The sequence below is a fragment of the Rhinolophus sinicus genome, linkage group LG05, assembly GCF_036562045.2.
Source record: "Rhinolophus sinicus isolate RSC01 linkage group LG05, ASM3656204v1, whole genome shotgun sequence".
NCBI lineage: Eukaryota > Metazoa > Chordata > Mammalia > Chiroptera > Rhinolophidae > Rhinolophus > Rhinolophus sinicus.
In genome coordinates, this window is record NC_133755.1 from 84134606 (window position 1) to 84157129 (window position 22524).

A 22524-nucleotide genomic window follows, 5' to 3' on the forward strand; every position below is an offset into this window, starting at 1 on the left:
GAACAGTGTGTACTTCCAGGACTTTTTTTCCAAGTCAAGTTGTTGTCCTTTCAATCTTAGTTGTGGAGGGTGCCATTCAGCTTCAAGTTGTTGTCCTTTCAGTCTTAGTTGTGGAGGGCACAGCTCAGCTCCAGGTCCAGTTACCCTTGCTAGTTGCAGGGAGCACAGCCCACCATCCCTTGCGGGAGTTGAAACCCGCAACCTTGTGGTTGGGAGGACACGCTCCAACAACTGAGCCATCCAGGAGCTCAGCGGCATCTCAGCTCAAGGTGCCATGTTCAATCTTAGTTGCAGGGGGCGGAGCCCACCATCCCTTGTGGGACTCGAGGGATTGAACTGGCAACCTTGTGGTTGAGAGCCCTTGTGGTTGAGAGCCCACATGATGGCCCATGTGGGAATCGAACTGGCAGCCTTCGGAGTTAGGAGCATGGAGCTCTAACCGCCTGAGCCACCGGGCTGGCCCCTTGTGATTTATTTTTAATTTAAAAAAAAGAAAGAAAGCTCTTTCCTTACAGCAGTGAACAGGGTCATATGCAGAAAAGAAGTTATTGAGAAAGAACTGTGTAAAATCCACTGGACCTTGAGAGAAAGTGTAGTTAGCCAGAGACACTCAGGCCAAGAGGCCAGCCAAGGGCCCAACTCAAGAAGCTACCTCTTGCCCCCGTGGTGGTTCTGTAAGTGGGGGTCTGCAGGAGTGAAAGGTCAGTGCCTGTGAGGGAGGGGTGGGGCCTGAGCGGGCTCCTCCCTCTGCGGGGAGCACCGGCCTTTCCCCTTCAGGGCTGTGGCTCTGGGACCACTTCCTCTTTCTTCACTCTGAAGCCAGGAGCAGGCCTGCTGAGCCCTTGGGAGAGACAGGAGCAGATTCCCGATGCCTTACCCACCTGTGACCCCAGGTTGGTGTGGCTGAGTGTGCTGGCCGGAGGCCTCTCTCCCTGTTTCAGGGCCCCTGGAGACCAGCAAGATGGAGGGGGCGCGAAAGGAGAAGCTGGCATCTGTGTCCAATCTGGTGACTGTGTTTGAAAACAGCAGGTATGGGGTGGTGGGGGTGGGAAGGGTCACCTTGGCTAACTGGCAACCTCCCTCCAGCTCCTCTGTGCAGCCCTGCGCCCCGGGGCGTCACAGGCTCTCCTAGCCTCCAGGCTGAGGAACAGGATCAGGGCCACCTTGGGTCCCCACAAGTGAGCGGTTCTCTCTCTGGGCCCTGTCCTAGACACCTCCTCCTGTCTGGGCAGGGCCCAGGGCCCGGGGCCCAGAGCCCTCGGTCAGGGGGTCCTCAGAGCATGGGAGAATGCTGTCGGGGCACCTGGAGCTGAGCAGAGGTGAGAGGGTAGGGTGTGTGTGGATGTGTTGGGGAGAGTCCAGACATGTGTGTAATTATGCGTGAGAGTGGGTGGACCAAACACAGTGTTTGGGCTGCAGAACTCCACCCATTGCCCCACCAGAGGAAATAATAGCTAATACGTATCAAGCACTTACTCCTTATACATAGGATAACAATATAATTTGTCATTCCAACCATGACACAATTGACACTGAAAGTGAATGCCATTGAATTTTTTTTGGCGAGGGGGAGGGGACAATAGGAAAAGCGGAGACTGTATCAGGTAAATGAGGATGTAGGGTCAGTCTATCTATGGGCTTTGTTACTTATTTCATTAAATCATCTAAAAACCTAACGGGTGGGTAGGTTCTACTTTTATTCCTATCTTACAGATGAGAAAATAAAGAACAGAGAGGTGGGGAGGGGGCAAGAGGCAATGCAGGGGCTTCTGTCTGAAGGGAAAAGCCTGGGCCAGATGTGTGGAAGTCTTTGGTGGTTGTGGCAGGGGTGGTGTGTGTGTGTGTGTGTGTGTGTGACAATCTGCTCTACAGGCATGTTAGGGACAGTTGTAAGTAGAGTTCTCTGGAAACAGACTCTGAGATAGAGATTTACTTCAGGAGATTTGCTGGGTGGAGTTTTGGGAACAACACTATGGGGGTGAGGGATGCAGCATTGGGCAGAGAGAGAAGTTGAGCTGCCACACACTTGCAACAGAGGCCCCAGGCTGTCCCAGGGAGCTCAAGTTGTTCCAGTTGAGGCAAAAGCTAGGTCTTTGTATATGGACTAGTCGTTGGTGTGGACGTCACCTTGGGTGAAGTTAGCCAGTTCTCTTCCAGGGAGGGCAATTCCCAGAGAGGAATTCAGTTAATTACCTGTCAGCTGCCATACTACCAGGAGCTGGGAAGAGTGCCTCAGTCCTGAGTGGATGCGGGTGGCACAGCGCAGCATCACGCAGGAACTGTAGCAGACACGGAGCCTAAAGAATGAACCCTCTCTGGAAGATTTCTGCCTTTGGATGCTAAGCTCATGGAATTACCATGCCGCCAGCTCACTGACAATAGATATCCTGGGAGGAGCCTAGACTCTGTGCTGAGGGCATCAGAGCAGACAAAGCCTCCTGTGGGCTTCCCAGCAGAAGTGGCATAGATGTGGACCCACAAGGGCAGTTCAATGTCCTGAGCCAGGTAACCTTACCCTGCCTCTCCCAGGGTCCTTTGCCAAGCACGTTCTGTTCAGCACCGAGGACAGGTCTAGGAACCACCTTCCTGGTCCACCAACCACCTTCATGGCTGTGGAAAGAAGGCACGCCAGGCACGACCAAGGGAGACCCTCAAAATGTATGCTTTGCCCACGTCAAAACCCCTAGCAGGAGGGGTCGGCCCTCAGCCCAGAATGGAGTCAGAGGAGGCCCTGTCAGAGGGTGAAATTCACCCCTTATTGTGTGAGGGGCCCCATGCCAGCTAGCTTGGCTTGGGCTTTCTTATGAAGGCTTCCAGCACTTTAATCTGAAACCGAGGGGTGAAGAGGAAAGAGAAGCTGGCCTGGAGCATTTGGAGAAAAATGCAGAAGCTGAAACCACATGTAGAAGAGAAAGCCTGAGCCCAGCAACTTCCATGAGCTGCAGACCTGCGGGCTAAGGAACTAGGCATTGGGGTACCAGAGAGGGGTGGAAGAGCGCGTGAGGGGCTATCGGGGACTGGGTCCCAATCCCACCTCTGCCACGAACCAGCTGTGTGACTTGGGACCAGAGGGGAAGGGGACAATAGGAAAAGCTGAGGGGACAATAGGAAAACTGACTCTGGACCTGTTTCTCCTTGACTCAAATGGAGATGGACAGTTTAGGGCGAAGGCTCAGGAGCCAGACTGGCTGGTCTGAATCCCACCTCTGCTACCCCTAACTGAAAGTTACTTATCCTCCCTGTACCTCAGTTTCCTTAGCTGTAAAATGGGGATAATGAAAAACTTTCTCACAGAATGTTGGCTGGTTGTCCATTTCCCAGCCCGTTTCTCTCAAAAGGGTACCCACCTGTGTTGTCATCACAAGTCTTTCCACACCAAAGGGAATGGGATACAGGCCAAATCATTGGATACATTCAGTGAGGGTTGCCTCTGTTATCGAAAGAATTTCACTGGCCTGCAGATCCAGTAGGTAGAGTAACAAAGCTGTCCTACAAAGACCCATCTCTGGTGGCACAGGGAAACTGCTCCCAGACTGGCTTTCCCTGCCCAGAGGTGTGTAGGGCATAGCTCCCATTGAAAAAAGCCCCAGCTTTTATAGCTCTGCCCTCTCTTTACAGTGTTCTATGGCTCTCACCTTCCCTCAATGTATCAGTTACTAAGGTTTTAAGGCCTTTCCTGCTGCACAGACTAAAAATGGGTGAGGTCCACAGGTGAGGGTGATGGGGGGCACTTAAAAATCTCTGTGTGCAGAAGAAGGGCTCCTTGCTGCCTTCTAAACAGGGAAGTATGTAGTTCCCCAGAGAACAAAACGCAGTTCATGCTGACTCATTTTGAAGACTGGAGTTCCTTCCAAAAAAGTATTGGAAGGGAACTGGAAGTTTTACTTAGCAAACTCCTCCTGAGAGCCAGTTACTCAGGGGCCACTGCACACCTGTGATTTGCATGAATCACCCCAAAATCCCCACCAGGAAGGTGCTATTCTTCTTTCCACTCTACAGACAGGATACTCTCAGGTCTGCTTTCTTCTCAGGACACCGGGAGCAGCACCCAGAGCCCACGTGCTGGAAGCCACGCATCACAGCCCTGGGTGCAGGCCTCCCCCTCCCGCAGGACCATGGGAGAGACCCAGTGTGGAGGAGGCCGTGGGGTCCAGGCCCAGGACGGTCAGCAGGAGGTACCTGAGCTCCCTGAAGAGCAAGCTGTCCAGCGGGACCTGGAGGAAATCTTGCCAGCCTGGGACCCACCTGGGGCCAGGGATGCAGGTGCCTGAGGGCTGGGATAGAAGTGGGGAGCCGGGGGTCCCCTCCACTGACTTCCTCCCCATACATTCTCTTCCAGTCAGAGTCAGCACTTCCCCAGCTGGAACCTAAATTCTCCCCCGTGAAAGGCTTTTAATTGTCTAGTATGCACCCCACTGCCGGTATTATTTCATGTACCCCTCAGTGTAGGAGAATTTTAGGCAAGGAAATCAAAATTCAGACAGCTTAAGGAATTGGTCCAAGGCCACACAGCTTGGAACGATCTCTCTCTCGTGAACCAGGTACCCTTCCCAGGTGTGGACTCAGCTTACCCACTGAAGGAGGCAATAATCTCAACTAGAAATAGAGGCCAGTGCTAATTCCTTAGATTGTTCTTGGGCAGGTCACCTCCTTTCTCTGGGTTTCAGTTTCCTCGTCTGTGGAGTGCAAGGGATAGGCTGCATCACAGGGTGTACCTGGAGCCAAGTGGCAGGGTTCACGTCCCAGCTCTTTTGCTTACTAACTGTGTGACCTTGGGCAAGTCACTTTAACCTCTTTGTACCTCAGTTTCCTCACTTGCAAAATGGGGATGGTGGTCATAATAGTATGTTCTGGTTATTAACTGCTTTGTGACAAAACACCCTAAAATACAGTGTCCAGATACAATGTATTATTTCTCACAATTTTGTGTGTTGACCGGAATGCTATTGGATAGTTTTTCTACTGGTCTCATTTGGCATTTGTCCTAGTCAGCACAGACTGCCGTAAAGTACCATAGATGGGGTGACTGATACAACAGAAATGTATTTTCTTGCAGTTCTGGAGGTTGGAAGTCCAGGATCAAGGTGCTGGCAGGGTTGGTTCCTGGTGAGGCCTCTCTCCTGGTGTGTAGATGGCTGTCTTCTTGCTGTGTCCTCACGTGACCTTTTCTCTGCAGACGCTCTCCTGGTGTCCCTTCCTCTTCCTATAAAAGTACCAGTCCTAGTGGATTAGGGCCTCACCCTACGACTTCAAGTAACTTTAACTACTTCCTTGAAGGCCCTATCTCTAAATATAGTCACATTTGAGGTTAGAGTTTCAACATATGAATTTAGTGGGGGACACAATTTAGCCATAATAGGGTCTCTCGTGTGGCTGCAGTCAGTTGGTGGCTGGGGCTGGAATGGTCAAGCAGCTCAACTCTCAAGCCCGGTGCCTGGCCAGGGATAGCCAAGAGACTGGGTTCAGCTGGGAAGCCGGCACGGCTGGGTCACTGACTCTCTCTGTCTCTCTCCCCCTGTAGTCTCAGGGCTTCTCCGCTCTATGTGGCCTCTCCACAAGGTCTCTCCACCAGGACAACCAGACCTCCAGATATGGTGGTTCAAGGCTCTCAAGAGAGTACAGGCAGAAGCTTCTAGGCCTCTTGGGGCCTAGGCTCAAAACTGGCACAGCTTCACTTCTTCCCCATTTTCTCAGTTAAACCTCCCAGGTGCACTGTGGGAGGGCATGAATGTTGGGAGCTGCATTTCACTGGGACATCTTTGGAGACGATGCCAAAGGTCCACCTCAGAGGAGACTGAAGCTGTCCCTCTCCTTCTCCTTCTCCCCCCAAACCCCTACAGGAGCCTGAGGAGAAGAGGATCGTCCAGGAGCTGCTGGTGACAGAGCAGGCCTATGTGGCACGCCTCCATCTGCTAGACCAGGCCAGTAGCCAGGACCATTCACCTGAGCCCCAGCACCTGGATGTCCTCACCCCACCCCTGCTCTCCCTCCTGACCCATCTCACTGAGCTGAGAGTTAGAACCCCTCAATATGATTCTAGAAAACCTAAGTCCTTTAACTCCATTGGCTGAAGTTGGGGCAGAAATCAGTACTTAGCCCATGAACACTGTTCCCCCTTCTGCCCTTGGAGCCTCACATATAGCAGAGTACACACCAGCCAGTCCTTCCAGGCCTCACACTGCATCCCCATCTGTCATCCCAATGCCAATATCCTTACCATTATTACCCCTTCACAATTTCTTAAGGAGCCCCAAAGCTAGAGGGTTAAATCATTGAACATCAGCAGAGGACGCTTTAGCTCGGCAAAGTCCAAGACCTTGACAGACCCCGAATTGGCCCATGTCTGACGTTCATCAGCTGCCCACCTTTGGCCAAGTCCCTGAGTCTCTAGGCCTTGGTTTGCCCATCTGTAAAATGACCAGAATACAATCTTCCCTGCCTATCTCTTCTGGAGTTGTCGCGAGGATGGTGGGAGATTAGGGAGGTGAAAGCATTCAGTAAGCTGGGGAGGGCTGCCGAAGCCCCCGGGGCTGTTTGTCTCCCTCTGGGTGGCTGTGGGTGGCCCCCTCTCTGCCACACGCCCTGTGACCCCACGGCGGCTGCAGGTATTCTTCCAGGAGCTGTTGAAGGAGGCGCGAAGCAGCAAGGCCTTCCCCGAGGATGTGGTCAGGCTCATCTTCTCCAACATCTCCTCCATCTACCAGTTCCACGCACAGTTCTTCCTCCCAGAGCTGCAGCGGCGGCTGGATGACTGGTGAGATCCACCAGGAGCCTCTGAGTCCCCTGACCACAGCCCTGGCCAGGCTGGGGCACAGCCCCCAGGGCACCGGTTTCGACCTATTTGTCTCCTGCTCTTTGCTGTGTGGCCACACGACAGTCTCCCGCTCAGGGCTCATTGTCTGCACAGCAAGGGGCTTGGACAAACGAACCCTGGGAGGCGTGTGTGTGTGTGTGTGTGTGTGTGTGTGTGTGTAAGGAGACGGATCAGGTCCTCACGTGGCTGAATGACTTAGGAGCCAGTGGAAATAGAAATAGCCAGCACGAACAGGGCTTCCGATATGCCCGGCCTTGGGCTTTACACCCATTAACTCACTTAATCTTCACATCAGCCCGCTGTGTGATGATGGCATCGTGGTTATGTAAGAAACCCTCTTTGTTTTCAGAGATGACCACTAAAGTATTTAGTGATGAAATTACTTGCTTTCTGTATTTGGCCCAAGAAATGCCATGATGTCTGGGATGGCCTTTAAAAATCTTGGGCAAAGAACAATGTTAGTAATTGTTAAATCCAGGGATGGATATATAGGGGTTCATTATTATTATATTCTTTTTACTTTATGTTTGCCTCAAAGGTTTCACAATAAAAGTTTTTTTAGACAACCCTATGAGGTCACCTACCATCATTTTCATTTTTTCAGATGGGAAAATGAGGCACAGAGAGGCAAGGTGACGTGCCCGTGAACTAGAGTGAGAGGTGTACTTGGGAGTCGAACTCAGGCCAGCTCCACAGGGTGGCTCCTTCCTGCTTTGCTGTAACAGTCCCTGGGGTGAATGACCTTCAGGCCCTACCCCAGGATGATCCTGGCTAAGACTTACCTCTCTGAGCCTTCATTTCCTCATGCTAAGATGGGCCAAGAACTGTTCGCCCTGCAGGGTTGTGAGAAGGAAACGAGACGAGACCGAGACGAGACATGCAGCGTGTCTTGGGCACTGCTTGGCATGTGGCCCTTGTCATTGTTACAAGTACCAAGTCATTAGTGAACACCCGTCCTGGGCCTAGCTGGGCCTTTGGGAGAGCCCAATCTGTGGGAGAACAGCATCTGCCCTTAGGGGGCTCACAGTCTAAGAGGGGCAAACCACACACTTATGAGGGAGGATGACATGCCGCCCATTGCCTGCACCAAGAAATGAGGCAGAAACGCTGCTTTGGGGGTTCAGGGAGCCTAGAATCAAGAGAGGAGGTCCTCAGGCCGAGGATAACGCCTGAGTGCCCCTCCTGCAGGTCAGCCACCCCACGTATCGGTGACGTGATCCAGAAACTGGCCCCCTTCCTGAAGATGTATAGTGAGTATGTCAAGAACTTTGAGCGGGCTGCTGAGCTGCTGGCGACCTGGACTGAAAAGTCTCCCCAATTCCAGGAGGTTCTTACCCGCATTCAGGTGAGGCTGGGGTAGAGGCGGGGCAGAGCCTGCACTGCCACCCCCTGTGCAGTGCCTCAGTTTCCCCAGGGATTTGGGGTATCTCTTAGGTTCAGTGCTTCCACAAGTTTTGGTACCCATCCGCCCCGCCCACTCCCATGGCCCTGAGGGGAAGCCTGACCCACCCCTCCCCACTCCCCCACACTACTCCCCCATCCCTCCCACTCTCACCCCACACTATTCCCCCACCCCTCCCCACTCTCACCCCACATTATTCCCCCATCCCTCCCCACTCTCACCCCACACTATTCCCCCAACCCTCCCACTCTCACCCCACACTATTCCCCCAACCCTCCCCACTCTCACCCCACACTATTCCCCCATCCCTCCCCACTCTCACCCCACACTATCCCCCCCCCACTGTCCCTCCCCAAGAGCAGCGAGGCCTCGGGCAGCCTGACCCTGCAGCACCACATGCTGGAACCTGTGCAGAGAATCCCACGCTACGAGCTGCTGCTCAAGGAGTACGTCCAGAAGCTGCCAGCTGAGGCCCCAGACAGGGCCGATGCCCAGAGTGAGGACACCCCCGGGGATTCAGGGGCTGGGGAGGCCTGAGCCGCTCCTATATATTTAATGAGCACCTGCTAGCATGCTGTGATGACCATCAGCCATCAGCATCGATTTTTGGTATTTCGTAGACATTATAGCACTTTTTACAGACAAGGACACTAAGACCCAGAGAGTTTAAGTGACTTGCTCAAGGTCACACAGCCAGAAAGGAGCAGAGCTGGGATTTGAAGCCATGCCTGTAGGAGGCTGAAGCCCATGCTCTTTCCACTGCACCCTCTGGGTCTGGCTCACTTTGGGGAACAGTGAGAGACACAGAAGCCAATCGCCTAAGCCCTGTCTTTTCAGCGGCTTCCAGTCTCTCCACCCTGAGGGGGAAATGGCCCCCCATCATCCAGACACCTCACCTGCTGGGCTGCACTGGGAGGGCTCCTGCAGGGGGCGCTCACAGCAGGCCCCGAGGCTAGCTTGCTAGGCCTGAAGGACCTCCTACCTCAGCCACCAGCCCCAGACTTCCAGGGGATAACTCTGGCTCACCCTCGTTCTCCTTCAGAAGCCCTGGACATGATCTTCTCAGCCGCGCAGCACTCCAACGCAGCCATTACTGAGATGGTGAGCAGCCCCGCTCTCAGGGCTGGGAGCAGCTGGCATCCCAGGGCCTGTCACCTCCTGCCTGCGGCTCTCTGCCTCCCTCAACCCACCCAGGTCTCTCTATCTGCTCATCCCCTGATCCCGCCCCGTGGCACGGGCCCCACTGCTGCTCTCCCTCTCATACCCTGACCCTGTACACACAAGGCAAAACTTCCAGAAGGAGGTGGACCCTGCCCGGCCGTGGCTGAGGGTGCACCCCTGTCCCCAGGAGCGACTGCAGGAGCTGTGGGAGGTGTACCAGCGCCTGGGCCTGGAAGACGACATCGTGGACCCCTCCAACACCCTCCTCCGCGAGGGCCCCGTTCTCAAGATCTCCTTCCGCCGCAGCGACCCCATAGAGCGCTACCTTTTCTTGGTAGGAGGATGCTAAGTTCCCCCCACCTTACCCCCCCCCCCGCCACTCCCCGCACTGGGGAGGGAAGTCATGGGCCGCACTGCCCAGGTCCTGCCCGCCTGGTGTCCACCTGGTACTGCAGGAGGAACTGGGATGCTTCTCTGACCTTCTGTGCTCTGACATCTGGGTGGCTTTGGACAAGTGCTGCCTCCAGGCCTCAGGGATTTCCACCTGAGGGCTTTCGCACACATGCCCTAGGAAGCAACCGAGTGAGCATTAGAACCCAGTCGGTTTGCTTCCAGCCTGTGGTGTTATTTGTGCTCTAGGACTGCACAGCAGGAGGGAGTTAGGTTAGCTACTAGGAGGAACTGCCTGGGTTTGCACTCCAAAAGGCAGCGGTCTCCTGGAGATCTGGAAACTGGTCCTGCCTAGAGGTCTGGGGGAGGGCGTGACCCCTTTAGTAAGCCCCTGCCACCCTGAGCCCCCTTGAGAAAGGCCTCATAGGTTTCTGAGCCCTGCTGTGGTCCCTGGAAGCCCACAGGTAGGGCAAACATGCAGTGACCATCCTCGTTGGAGGCGGGGCTGGACAACCCCTTCCTCACAACCTGTGACAGACATCCTCGAGCTGGCCCAGAGTGTGGCGGGAGGGGAAGGAGACCAGTGGTGCCTGGCCCACCCTCGGGGAAGCCCCCCCATCCTTCCCTGACCCGCCACTACACACACGCTCACACATGCTCACGTTGTGTCCACTGCAGTTCAACAACATGCTGCTCTACTGCGTGCCCAGGGTCATCCAGGTGGGCGCTCACTTCCAGGTGAGGACCCGCATCGACGTGGCTGGGATGAAGGTGAGAAGCACCCCAAGCATTGTCGGGATTCACCCCGAGGGTAGGCCCAAGTATGGGGAGGACTAGGAGGGCCTCACCCTGGTTCTCAAACCAAGTACCCACCAAGTCCTGGGCCACCGCGGAGGTGGGAGAGTTTGCGGTTAGAGCTCTCCCATCTGGGCCCCCAGCCCTCCCGTAGCCCCTGCAGGCCTGGCCCCCCCTTTGGGTCGGGTGCCCGCCCAGCCTGGCCTCACTCTGCTTTCACCAGGGCTTGCAAAACTTTAATAAGTACATGAACCCCCTGAAGGTCTTGTTAAAATACAGGTTCTGATTCAGCAGGTCTGGGGAGGGGCCTGAGATTCTGCATTTCTGGACAGCTTCGGGCGGTGCTGACAGTGCAGGTCCACAGGCCACACTTTGAGTAGGAAGGGTCTACACTGTCAGCTCAGCTGCTGGCTTTATGTGTCCCCATCCAGAGGTGGCCACAAAAGAGCCGGGACAGCAGTCCGTAATAGTGCCCACTAATAGGCAGTCACCGTCGGTCGGGCTCTGCCTCATCCCATCAGATCTCCTTACCAGCCCTGTGATGTAGGGGCGGTTTTGGGTTTTTTAATCTTTTAAAAATAATAATTTTATTACTTTAAAAATATAGGTAATACACATTCCAAAACTCAAACAATATAAAAAATATATACAATGCAAAGTCTCCTCCCCAAGGTCCCGTTCCTGGAGGCAGCCTTGGCTTATCATGAGGCCTTCCAGAGGTAGTCTTCACACACACAAACTAATACTGTATTATTACTGCTCCCTTGCTTTTGTTTCACATCAACAGTGACACAGGTTTTCACATACTCTATCTTGTGCTTGGCTTTTTTAGCTAAATAGTAACTCTAGGGGTTGCTGTGTGTCAGCTCATGAGGAGCTCGGTCCTCCTTTTGCAGAGGACCGAGTGGCCCAATGTGTGCCTGCACCGTGGCTCATTCAGCCAGTCCTTTACTGAGGGACATTTAGATTGTTTTCAGTTGGCAGCCTCTGCAAATGAGACTGTTGAATTACTGTGTGCAGCTTGCCTGTGTTCAACTATCTGTAGTTGATCCCATTTTTAAAAATAAGGAAATAAACTCTGATACATCCAATGGAATATTATTCAGTGCTAAAAAGAAATGAACTATCAATCAGTGAAAAGACATGGAAGAACCATAAATGCATCTTATTAAGGGAAAGAAGCCCATCTGAAAAGGCTACATACTGTATGATTCCAACTATATGACATTCTGGAAAAGGTAAAACTATGGAGAGAGTAAAAAGATCAATGGTTGCGATAGGTTAGGAGAGAAGGAGGGATGAAGAGGCACAGCATAGAGGATTTTTAAGGCAGTGAAACGATTTTGTATGATATAATGATAGGTCATTATACGTTTTCCCAAACCCGCAGAATGTGCACCAGCAAGCCTGCCTCCTAATGTAAACCATGATGTGTCCATCCATGTAGGCTCTTCAGTTGTTAATGAATGTGCCATTCTGCTGCAGGATGTTGATAATGGGGAAGGCTGCGCATGTGTGGGGGCAGGGGGTATATGGGAACTCTCTGTACTTTCCTCTCAATTTGCTGTGAACTTGAAACATTTTTTAAAAAAATGAAATCTTTAAAAACTATAAGGAACCTAAAGCCTAGAAAGGTTAAGTAACTTGCTTGGGGTCGATCCAGGTTGAAGGTTCAGGTATAACAGAGCCCAGAGCCCCTGTGTCTGCTCCCCAGACTACGCTGTGTCCTATTAAGCCTTCAACCCTGAGGAATAAAGCTTATGGCAGAATTGCAGGCCTAGTAGAGGAAATGGCGGGGGAACGAACCTTCTTGACCACTCCTTTTTCATCCCTCCTGTCCCGGGTGTCCTGAGGGCTGGGGCTGGAAGAAGCATGTGCAGGCTTGTATTTCTGGGAGCCCTGGTGAGTGAGACTGAGAAAGGCAGGTTTATGAAGAGTTACAGACAGACAAATGGAGACAGACAGCCCTGTCTTAGGACTGGCAGAGACCCAGGTATAGAAAAGGAGAGGCAGACACTGACTGACAGGTAGAAAAGCCAAGAAATATAGAGACTAAAACAGAGTCATAAGAAAAAAAATAGAGATGGGGCTGAATGTCAGACACTTAGGGCTCATGGTCCCAGCGTGTGCCAGGTTCCTGGCGTCTGCCAGTCCCAGTGAGCTGTTCCCCGCAGGGCATGTTCTGTGCTCCAGTGGCGGCACAGCACCCTCTCCTGGATGGCACAGGCCTGGTAGGTGCAGACTATCTGGCCATGACTGTGTGGGAACCATTTTCTGAGTCTGACAATTGGAGGCAGGTATGGCCTGCGACCATCATGTTTCCCATTGGCCTATAACCTCCCTGGCCTCCTCCTTCCTGGGTGTCAGGGAGGCCTGGTTCTCAGCAGCTGAGTCTCCCTGAGGTCTGACTTGGTTCTAACGTTGTGCCATCCTGCACAGGGCCAGCCTAGGAAGAAGGAAGGGATGTGAGCACACACCGCCCCCTGCGGGTCTCCATGCACCACGGTTGTGCACTGCACGAGCTCACCTCAGCTAAGATGAGCCACACCTCACCCACAGCTGCTGTCACAGATGGTAGATTAACAGTTCTCATTGTCCGGCAGATGGCAGTCAAGCATCTTGTTCCAACAATATCTGACTATTAGGCCAATTTGCCAACAGATGTCAGTAAGGTGTTTTGAGGAAGTGGTGTCTTTTTCTAATTAGCACAAAGGCACTGTATGGGCTAGCAGGGACCTGAACCAGCCCAGACTTGGGGGTGGTTGAAACTGGGCACTCAGGAAACTGTTCTCTAGAAAACTTCATCCTCTCCGTCTGCAGAGGTAGACGGCCCTGGACCCTCATGTCAGCAGCTCCTCCCAGGTCTATTAAAAGCATCATGTTTCTTCCTACCTCTGGACTCCAAACCTTAGATTTATCTCTTCTTTTCCTTCTCCCTTCTCCCTCACCCAAGGAGTCTTGCCAGATTTTCTGATATTGTCCCCCAGGCAGAAACCTCTTCTCTCTTCCCAGGTACAGGCAGGCCCTAAGTAGGCCTGGACTACTTAGGGCATCACTTCCTAACTGGCCTTTGGGCAATTGGTTTGTGCCATTTCCCCCAGATCCAGCCCTTCAGACCTTACACACAACTGCTGGAGTGACTTCCCACACGCCTCTTTCCACCTGAGCTTCTCCCTCTATAAGCCCTCAGAGCCTCTCCATTGCCAAGACTATCGAGTCCAAGAGGGGGCAGACTGGTTCTGCGGTCCCGAAGGGTGGACCAGACCTAACATGAAGAAGGGTGTGCCCAGAGTCTAATGCTCTCTGGGATGTGGGGGGGCCTCTTTAAAGTGGTCACATGTAGCAGGGAGCCAGCAGAGGAGCTCAAGTGTCAGATGGATTCAATGACAACAAAGTTCCCCCACACTAGGGCTCTTGGGCTCTAAGTCTATGGTTTAGCTTTCCTTTGTGACTGCTTCTCCACACCACCTGGGAGAGGTCTGTGCGTGCAGGACTCTGGAGGGTGGGTGGAAATAGATGCTCTTCCATTTTACCTTTGAAGGCCAAAAACTTGAGTTTGAATCCTCATTCTGCCCTTTAGATGCTGTGTGACCTCAGGCAGCTCTCTTGCCCTCTCTTAGTCTCCATGTCCTCATCTCCTAAATGAGGGTGATAATATCCCCCTCCCAAGATTGCTGTGAAAATTTTCTTTAACTTTTTATTATGGATATTTTTAAACCAAGGAAATGGTACAGTGAACCCCCATGTATTCATCGCCTGGCTTCAACAGTTGTCACTGAAAGCCAGTCTTGTTTCCTCAGCATCTCTCCTCTTAATCCCCTTTTCCACTGGATTATTTAAGAGCAAATCCCGCATACACAATCATTCTACCTGTAAATACTTCAGTATGTCTATAAGAGATAAGAACTCTTTTTTTTTTTTTTTGGCCCTAAAACATGACAGCAGTACCATTATCACATCTGACAAATTAATAATGATTATTTAGTAACATTAAGATCCTTGGGTTTGCCTTGGCTGTCTCATACACGTCTTTTCACAGCTGATCTGCTTGAATCATTAGTAATACACTTCTTACACCCCTTTTAATCCATCATACCTCCCTGTCTCACTTTTTTCCCCATTTATTTATTGAAGAAGAAAAAGATAATTTCTTTGGTAGAGTCTCTCATAATCTGGATTTTGCTGACTGCAGCCCTGTGGCGTCATTTAACATGTCCCACAGTCCCCTATATTTCTTGTAAACTGGTAGGTAACCTGGAGAGGTACCTGACCAGATTCAGCTCTGCAGGAAAACGAGCTGGAAGACACTGCCCCTGGGGTGGCTGTTGGCATTAGGACTGATCGGTGGGTTCAACAGTTGTGTGGATTAAATGAGAACACGCATGGAGAGCCCTGAGCTCAACGGCTGTCACTTAGCGAGCTCTCTCTGACTGGTAGCTTTCATAATGGCCTCAGGACTCTGTGGTATTCTGGGACAAGAAGATGGTGAAAGACAAGATCTGCTTGATCTATGAATTGGGCGAGCAATTCTTTCATTCACCGTATGGGAAAAAGAGTCTTATTCGAGGCCCTAGGTCTGCTCTTGAAAAAATGGTGTCCCCAAATCCAATTTGTGACCCAATTTCCATTTTTGGAGAAACCTTTGTCAGGAACTGTCACCCCTACCTCACACTGGACCAATTTAGCTGCTGCTAAATTCCAGAAGCTGAAAGTCCGATTTGCTCAGAGCCAGGCCCAGTGCACGTGCACTTGCTTAGCTCCATAAGGTTAGGGAGACAGTGAACAAGCTCCCTATCCCTGTTCCTGGAATTTGAATTGTCCATTGAGCACAACCCACCTCCACCACCCACACTGCCTGGGGGCGGTGGGACAAGTCTGAACGGCAGTCCGGTGTCTGTCCTATTTCCGCGCAGGTGCGGGAGCTGACTGATGCCGAGTTCCCGCACTCCTTCCTGGTGTCTGGGAAGCAGCGCACCCTGGAGCTGCAAGCCCGGTAGGCGGCGGGCTGGGGGCGGGGAGGCAGGAAACTGGGAGGGTCTGCTTTCATCAACACCCGTGTTCACTTTCTGGGCAGGTCCCAGGAGGAAATGATTTCCTGGATGCAGGTATCAGAACGCTTCCTCCCTGGGCTGAGGGGGAGGGAGGGGTGCATGTGTGTGGGAGCGGGGTTGTGGGGGGAGGAGTGGGTGTGTGCCCAGCTCCTCCGTGCTTTTCCTCATGTGGGGGGAGGAGTGGGTGTGTGCCCAGCTCCTCCGTGCTTTTCCTCAGGAGTGGCTCTGTGGCAGTTTGGAATCAGACTTGAGTTCAAATTATGCTGCTTCTCACTGCATAGCTGGGTGGCCTGGGACAAATCACTTAAAATCCCTGACCCTCAGTTTTCACATCAGTAAACTGGGGGTAATCATTTCTCTTCCCTTAAGTCAGCCAATGTGTGCTTAAAATCCAGCGCCTGGCACCCAGTAGGCTCTCAGCAATGTTTGTCGAATGTGTGGATGGATGGACACATGAGTGAGCCCCCTGCCACCCCTCTAACCACCTCCTGTGCCCCTGCCTCAGGCCTGCCAGGCCGCCATTGACCAAATCGAGAAGCGGAATGAAACCTTTAAGGCTGCGGTCCAGGGCCCTGAAGGAGATGTCCAGAAGGAGGTAAGTGAAGACTGCAGAGCTGCCAGCCGCACACAGGGCTACTCACGCTCTGCGCTACCCAGGCCCTCTTGGAGGGCTGGGAGAGTCACCTGCCAGGAGTGATTTGAAGGGGGAACCCCTCCCCCCACATCGCCCTACTCAGAGACTCAGTGCCAAAGGTTCCCTATTAGTAAACAATTCCTGTGGGAGCCTCTGTACGCAACCACCCCTAAGACGGACTGCACGTCTATACAGCTCTGGCCGTCAGGGGCGGCGGCGCAGGTTTGGGTCTGAAAGTGCCTGAGATGAGTAAGAACAAAGAGAGGTAGAGGGAGGCGGGAGGGTGGGGGTCAGGGAGAGTTTCTGTGACTGGATTTTAAATCGAGCTCTGAGCTCTGACTTGCTGGGTGTCTCTGCTGAGTCACTTGACCTCTCTGGGCCTCAGTTTCCTCACCTGTAAAACAGGACTAATAGTAAGCCACCTACCACACAGTCTTCATTAGTTCAGTCAGCTCCACGTGAAGCCACTGGGAAGCACCACACACATAAGCCCCACCACAAACAGGGGGGCAGGGGCCCCAGGGCCTCAGGGAGGGGGCACAAGAGGGTCACGAAGTCCCCGCCCTGCTCCCCAACAGCTGCAGTCCGAGGAGCTGGGCCTCCGGGCCCCACAGTGGGTCCGGGACAAGATGGTGACCATGTGCATGCGCTGCCAGGAGCCCTTCAACGCCCTGACGCGCCGTCGCCACCACTGCCGGGCCTGTGGCTACGTGAGTACTCCTGCCAGCACCCCTGCCTCCACCTGTCCCCCTTTAGCCTCTGCCCTCTCTCCTCAGGCCCTGCTCGCCCCACTCTCCCCTCCCCGCCGACTCTGCCGGCTTCAGGGCAGCCCAGAAGCGCTGGGTGTGATCTCAGTGCCAGGCATGTAGCTACCGTGTGTGGACCTCGCAGCATCCACCTGTGAAGCAGGGTCTGCATTATCCTCATTCCACAGACAGGGAGACAAGGCACAGAGAGGTTAAACGGCTTGCTCAGGACACTCCACAAAGTGACCCTATTAATTCACCGCCATTTCCCGAGGCCCCCAGATCCAGCACCAGGAAATGGTCTCCAGCTCCAGAGTGGGGGCATTCGAGTCCCTCAGCCCCGCTCAGGTCTTGCACCCACCAACCACCGCATCAGCCCCATGCCTGCTATATCCATCCCTCGTTGTCCTCTCTTCATGACCGACCTCGGCTCACTGTCCCCTCCTCTTCTTGGCAAGTCCTCAGCACTCCAGCGTGCGATCAGCTCTATTGCTAAGTCTGCCCACCAGGTTCGGCCCTCAGCTTTCTCACCTGTACAATGGGGATTAGAATAGACAGACACCTCCAGGATACCGGTGAGGACTCAACAAAAGAAGGTGCACTCCTTTCCCTCTCTTCCTCCTCCTTGCCTTCCCCCTCAAGAGTTCAGGCAGGGCTCACAGAGGAGTGAGTCACCAGCTGATTGAGGAAAGGACCTGTCCATTCCACTTGTCCCTCTTATCAGCTCAAGCCCAGTGATCAGAGGCAGATCTGATTTTGCTTTTTAAGCACCTGCTGCACTTGAGCTGTTCTCTGCATCACAAGCCCCTCCATTTACTCTGCAAACAGAGAAGCCCTTTACAAACTTAGTCTTTAATGACTTCCTGGGGACAGGAGACCAGCTGGGCAGGTTGGGTCAGGGAGGTGTCCCCAAGATGTGTTAAACTGCAATCAGGACACAAAGCAAATTTCTAGGACTGGGGACACACCTCTGTTCAGATGTAAGTGACGAGTTACACCCCAGAGCCAAATAGAAAGGTTCTGGAGATTCGCTACTGTTCTTGGTGATTCCATCTGTAAATAAGAGGTGAGTCAATTCACACTTGTGGCTTTGTAAGTAGCTCCTTAAAAATTATTTTAAACAGTTAAGAAATACAAAAAGGCACAAAGAACAATATAACAATACCCACTTCCCTAGCTTGCAGGTACATGGAAGAAATAAAATATTCTGACAGATAAATGAAATGTATGATCCCTGATTGGATCCTGGATGGGAAAAACAAAACCAGCTACTGAGGTCATTATTGGGGCTGTTGAGGGAAATTTGATTATGAACCATATGTAGATAATATTGTGTCGATGTTAAATTTCCCGAGTGTGAACAGGACATTGTTAATGGGCAGGAGAGTGTCCTTGTTCTTGGTTGATATCAACTACATATTTAAGGGTGAGGTGTCATGATCACGATAATTTATACTCAACTGGTTCAGAAAAAAATTATATATATATAGAGAGAGAGAGAGAGAGAAAGCAAATGTTAACAACTGAGGAATTGGGTGGTGGTGGGGTTTCATTGTATTATTCTTTCAACCTATCTGCAGGTTTGAAATTTTTCAAAATAAAAAGTTGGAAGAAGAGAAAATAAATAGATTAATAATATAAAAAATATTTTTCATCTCAATGAGAAATAAAATACTCCCGAAGTAGTTCCTCCTATGTGAGGCTGTGTGCGATACCCTCGGCCCGGTTTTGGGGTTTCTCCTGCCTATGCATACCTTTGTACTCTGTGAGTCATTCTCTCAGTGGTTTGGTGGTTTGGTGCCCAGTTTCTGTCTCCCACCTGCCAGACGGGAATCCTGGTGAGGGTGGGGCAGGCCCAGGACTTGTCCTGCGGGGCCCTCCCAGGTTATTTGCTGTGCTGGGCACACAGAGGAGCTCCCTGATAAATATCCTTCCCCCCTCATCTCTACCTCTTGCTCCCCGTTTCCAAGCCCACATCCTGGACTCATTGTGACACCCCTGTCTTCCTGGAAGTCGCATCCTGCAGCAGCACCCCGTGTTTCTCTCCCAGTCTCATCATGCCTCTTTCACCCTGTCTCCCCAGCGTGGTCCACATCGGCCTTCTTGGGGTCCTCTCCATGGTGGGCTGGGGGTGGGCCCCACGCCACAGAGTACCCATGGCAGATCTTCCTGGCAAAAACAACCAGCCCATCATTTTGTATTGGAACACGCTAGACTCTAGGATTGCGTGGAATGCAAAATTGGCATGAATCTTAAAGCTAAACCACCAGAGGGCCAGTTGTTGCCAGTGAGCTGTGTGGCCTTCAGCAAGTCGCTGCCTTCTCTGGGCTGCCCTGCGCTTGCTGTCGGGTGAGGATGGAAGCCCTGGCGCTGTTCACCTGGGGGTGCTGCTAGGAGAGTCAGGTGAGATGGTAGAGAGGACAGAGAGCACTTGGAGAAGTGAATCACATGCAGGGGTGTGTGCAGGGCTAGGCCCTGGGGTTAGCAGCTGCCTTCCCAAAAGAGGAATCTGAAGGGGAGAGAAGTTGAGGCATCTGCAGTGGGGTCCAGACCTCAAACCCCCAGCTTAAGGAGCCCAGAGTCTCTGAGCTCTCCCCCTTCACCGCTGCCTCCAGGCGGCTGGGCCTCTGCCAGCATGGGGAAGACCCCTCTCTGCCTCCATTCCTCTCCTGAATCTCCTGTTTCTTCCTCCTGTCCCTGGTGGCTCTCACACCCCCACCTCACTGGCCCCGGTACGAACACGGTCCTCTCTGCCTCACCTCAGGCTCCAAACCCCTCCTGCCTGTCATCCCCCAGGTGGTGTGTGCCAGGTGCTCTGACTACCGGGCTGAGCTCAAATATGATGACAACAGGCCCAACCGAGTCTGCTTCAGCTGTTACACGTTCCTCACTGGAAACGTGCTCCCCGAGGACAAGGACGACAGGAGGCGGCACATCCTGGAGGTGAGGCCACCACCCTCCACTCAGCAAGTGGGTGCAGGGCGCCCACCACACCGCGTGCTGGCACTGTCCTAGGTGCTGAGGGAAAGCCAGCTGTGGTCACACTCTCCCTCCTCCTCCCTCTGCCCACAGACACACCCCCATCCTTTCCCCGCCAAACAGAGCTGGGCCTGTCACCAAACGGAAGCAACTTTTGGCGGCAAGTTGTTGTTCTGGCTCTTCCACCTCTCCCCTGTGTCCCCATCCAATAATCTCACAGCCCCTCTGGGACAGTTCCTCTTCATGTCCCCATGTCCTACCCAACAGTCCCAGGAGGTGAAGAGAGCTGGTGTTACTGAATCCACTTTACAGATGAGGAAACTGAGGATCTAGGTCAGGGTCCCACTGTTGGAAAGAGGCAGACTGGAGACTCCATTCTAACTGGAAGGGACTTCCGGGACCTATCCCATGGAGGAGACTCAGGCCCAGGGAAGTGACTTGCCCAAGGTCACACAGAAAGTTAGGAGCCAGCTCTCTGACCTTACCACAGACGTCCTTTCTGCTGCCCTTGGGGCCTCGCTGAGCCACTCTCCACCCCACAAGCACTCCCCAGGCGTCTCCCTCAATGCCAGTCAGCACCGATGGGGCACTAACTACGAATACAGCACCTGCTACGAGTACAGCATAACTCAGCCCCGCGCTGGGTACCACGGCCCACTGCCCCTCACTCATTAAAGGCCAGGTTGACATTCCACTCCCCTTGGGAGGTGGAAGAAGACCCCAGCCTATTCCAACTGACCACAGCTCGCAGGTTTCACGTTGGTTCCTTTCCAGGGACACCTGCCTGCTTTCCAATACTCTCCATTCTTCTGGTCCAGCCCCTGCTCATGCTCTCCCTGACCACTATGCAACACAGCCTGCCTCTGGAGAGAGGGGATGGTCAGCCCCCCTTATCAGGCCCCTCAGTTCTGCTCCCTGAGGGAACTTGTAGGTGATAAGTCCTCTCAGCACCCACCCCAAGTTCAGGCTAGCTGGGGTTTGACTGCAGCTCTGCCGCTGGCCAGCTGTGTGACCACAGGCCTGTGATGTGACCTCTCTGAGCCTCAGGCAAATAACCCTCCTTGCACTGTTGCTGCAGGCATTAGAAATAGTGGTTGTCAAGCCCCCAGACCAATGTCTGTCACATAGTGGTGCTCTGTTCCCTGACAGTCTCTCTCTCTGATTTTAGAAAGGGTCCACGGCGGGGTCTGAGCAGAGCCTAATGTGCAGCTTCCTGCAGCTCGTCGGGGACAAGTGGGGCAAGAGCGGCAGCCGGGGCTGGTGTGTGATCCCCCGGGATGACCCTCTCGTGCTCTATGTCTATGCTGCCCCTCAGGTAATGCCACCACCTGCTCCCCCAGGCCTCGGCCCTCTCACAGTGTGGGGCAGGGTACAGGGGGCGGGCAGGGTGAGTATTGTTGGCCCAATATGTTGGATGAGGAAACCGAGGCCCAGTGAAGACATGGTTCCCGCCAGTCACAGGATTAGTGGCTTTCAAAGCTGGACCCACCCACTAGGTCACAATTGCTTTGCCCTCAAGGGGCAGCCAATTCTCTTCTTCCTTGATGCCCTCCTGCCAGCCACCCTGTGTGGGGAGTGAGAGGTGGGTGTGTGGCTGTCACCTTCAAATGACCCAGACGGTGGGGCTGAATGAGAAGACAGCTGCCCACAGCTCTTTCCTCCCTCCCAGGATATTCGTGCTCACACCTCCATTCCCCTGCTGGGCTACCAGGTGACAGCAGGGCCCCAAGGGGACCCCCGGGTCTTCCAGCTGCAACAGTCAGGCCAGCTCTACACCTTCAAAGCCGAAACTGAGGAGCTGAGGGGCCGCTGGATGAAAGCTATGGAGCGGGCGGCCAGCGGCTGGAGCCCCAGGGGACCCAACGATGGGGATCTGTCTGACTGAGCCACAGCCAGCCCCCTCCCCCTCAGAGCCCGGCTCCTGCACGCTGTGACCTTCCACCCCATGCTGAGTTTTAAATCATTGATTGCTAGTCACCTGGGCCCAGACCATGTGTCCTGATTTGGGATTTAGAAAACATGGGTCCATTCCTTTGGGAAGAGGTGGAGAGGTGACCAAGCTGAGGGGCTTCCGAGGACATGGGACTTTCAGTGGTAAAACCAGGGAAGTCCCAGGTCGCCCAGGATTGTTGGTCACCAATGTGGTCTCAGCGTGGGCTGCATAGTAGTATCACCAGGGATCTTTTAAAAATACCCATGGAAAAGATGTGAAAATAAACTAAAACTTAAAAAAAGAAAACAACAATACCTGTAGCCATCATCAAAGATTTCTGATTTAACTGGTCTGGGATGGGGGAGGCACAGGTATGTTTCAGGAGTACCCACGGCCTCGTTACCCAGATGAAGAAGGAAGAAAGCAAACGACCACTGGTTGAACACCTAGCAAGTGCCAGGCATGGCAGTAATAATAATAAGAAGAAATAAGAAACGTTTTACATGGATTATCTCATTTCACCCTCAGGACTGATAATCCCCATTTTCCAGATAGGGATACTGAGCCCTAGCGTGGTTTAGTCATTAGCTCAAGGCCACACTGCTGGCGGATGCCAGAG

The 22524-nt window shown here is 53.1% G+C and overlaps 1 protein-coding gene across 3 annotated transcripts; it reads left to right on the plus strand.

Annotated features, from left to right (window-relative positions):
• The first annotated feature begins 707 nt into the window (after nt 1-707).
• On the plus strand, nt 708-22225 carry FGD2 (FYVE, RhoGEF and PH domain containing 2). 3 transcript variants are annotated; one of them, XM_019738746.2, is made up of 16 exons: nt 708-893; nt 4032-4263; nt 5841-5921; nt 6606-6754; nt 8003-8159; nt 8574-8712; nt 9259-9317; nt 9565-9711; nt 10446-10538; nt 15476-15555; nt 15637-15667; nt 16119-16208; nt 16826-16957; nt 19790-19936; nt 21141-21287; nt 21642-22225. In XM_019738746.2, exons 2-16 carry the CDS (start codon nt 4258-4260, stop codon nt 21855-21857), a joined length of 1674 nt encoding a protein of 557 aa, XP_019594305.1. In that variant the 5' UTR covers nt 708-893; nt 4032-4257; the 3' UTR covers nt 21858-22225. The 3 variants fall into 3 exon arrangements, with proteins under 3 accessions (XP_019594305.1, XP_019594303.2, XP_074188968.1); XM_019738744.2 differs by having other exon boundaries at nt 811-1029; XM_074332867.1 differs by having other exon boundaries at nt 818-1029; nt 21684-21996.
• The last annotated feature ends 299 nt before the right edge of the window (nt 22226-22524 follow it).

Coding starts and splice junctions, on each gene's coding strand:
- FGD2 (XM_019738744.2), top strand. CDS start 962: ATGGAGGGGGCGCGAAAGGAGAAGCTGGCATCTGTGTCCAATCTGGTG. Junction 1,030..4,031: donor ACTGTGTTTGAAAACAGCAG/GTATGGGGTGGT, acceptor CTTTCTTCTCAG/GACACCGGGAGCAGCACCCA. Junction 15,556..15,636: donor ACCCTGGAGCTGCAAGCCCG/GTAGGCGGCGGG, acceptor CTTTCTGGGCAG/GTCCCAGGAGGAAATGATTT.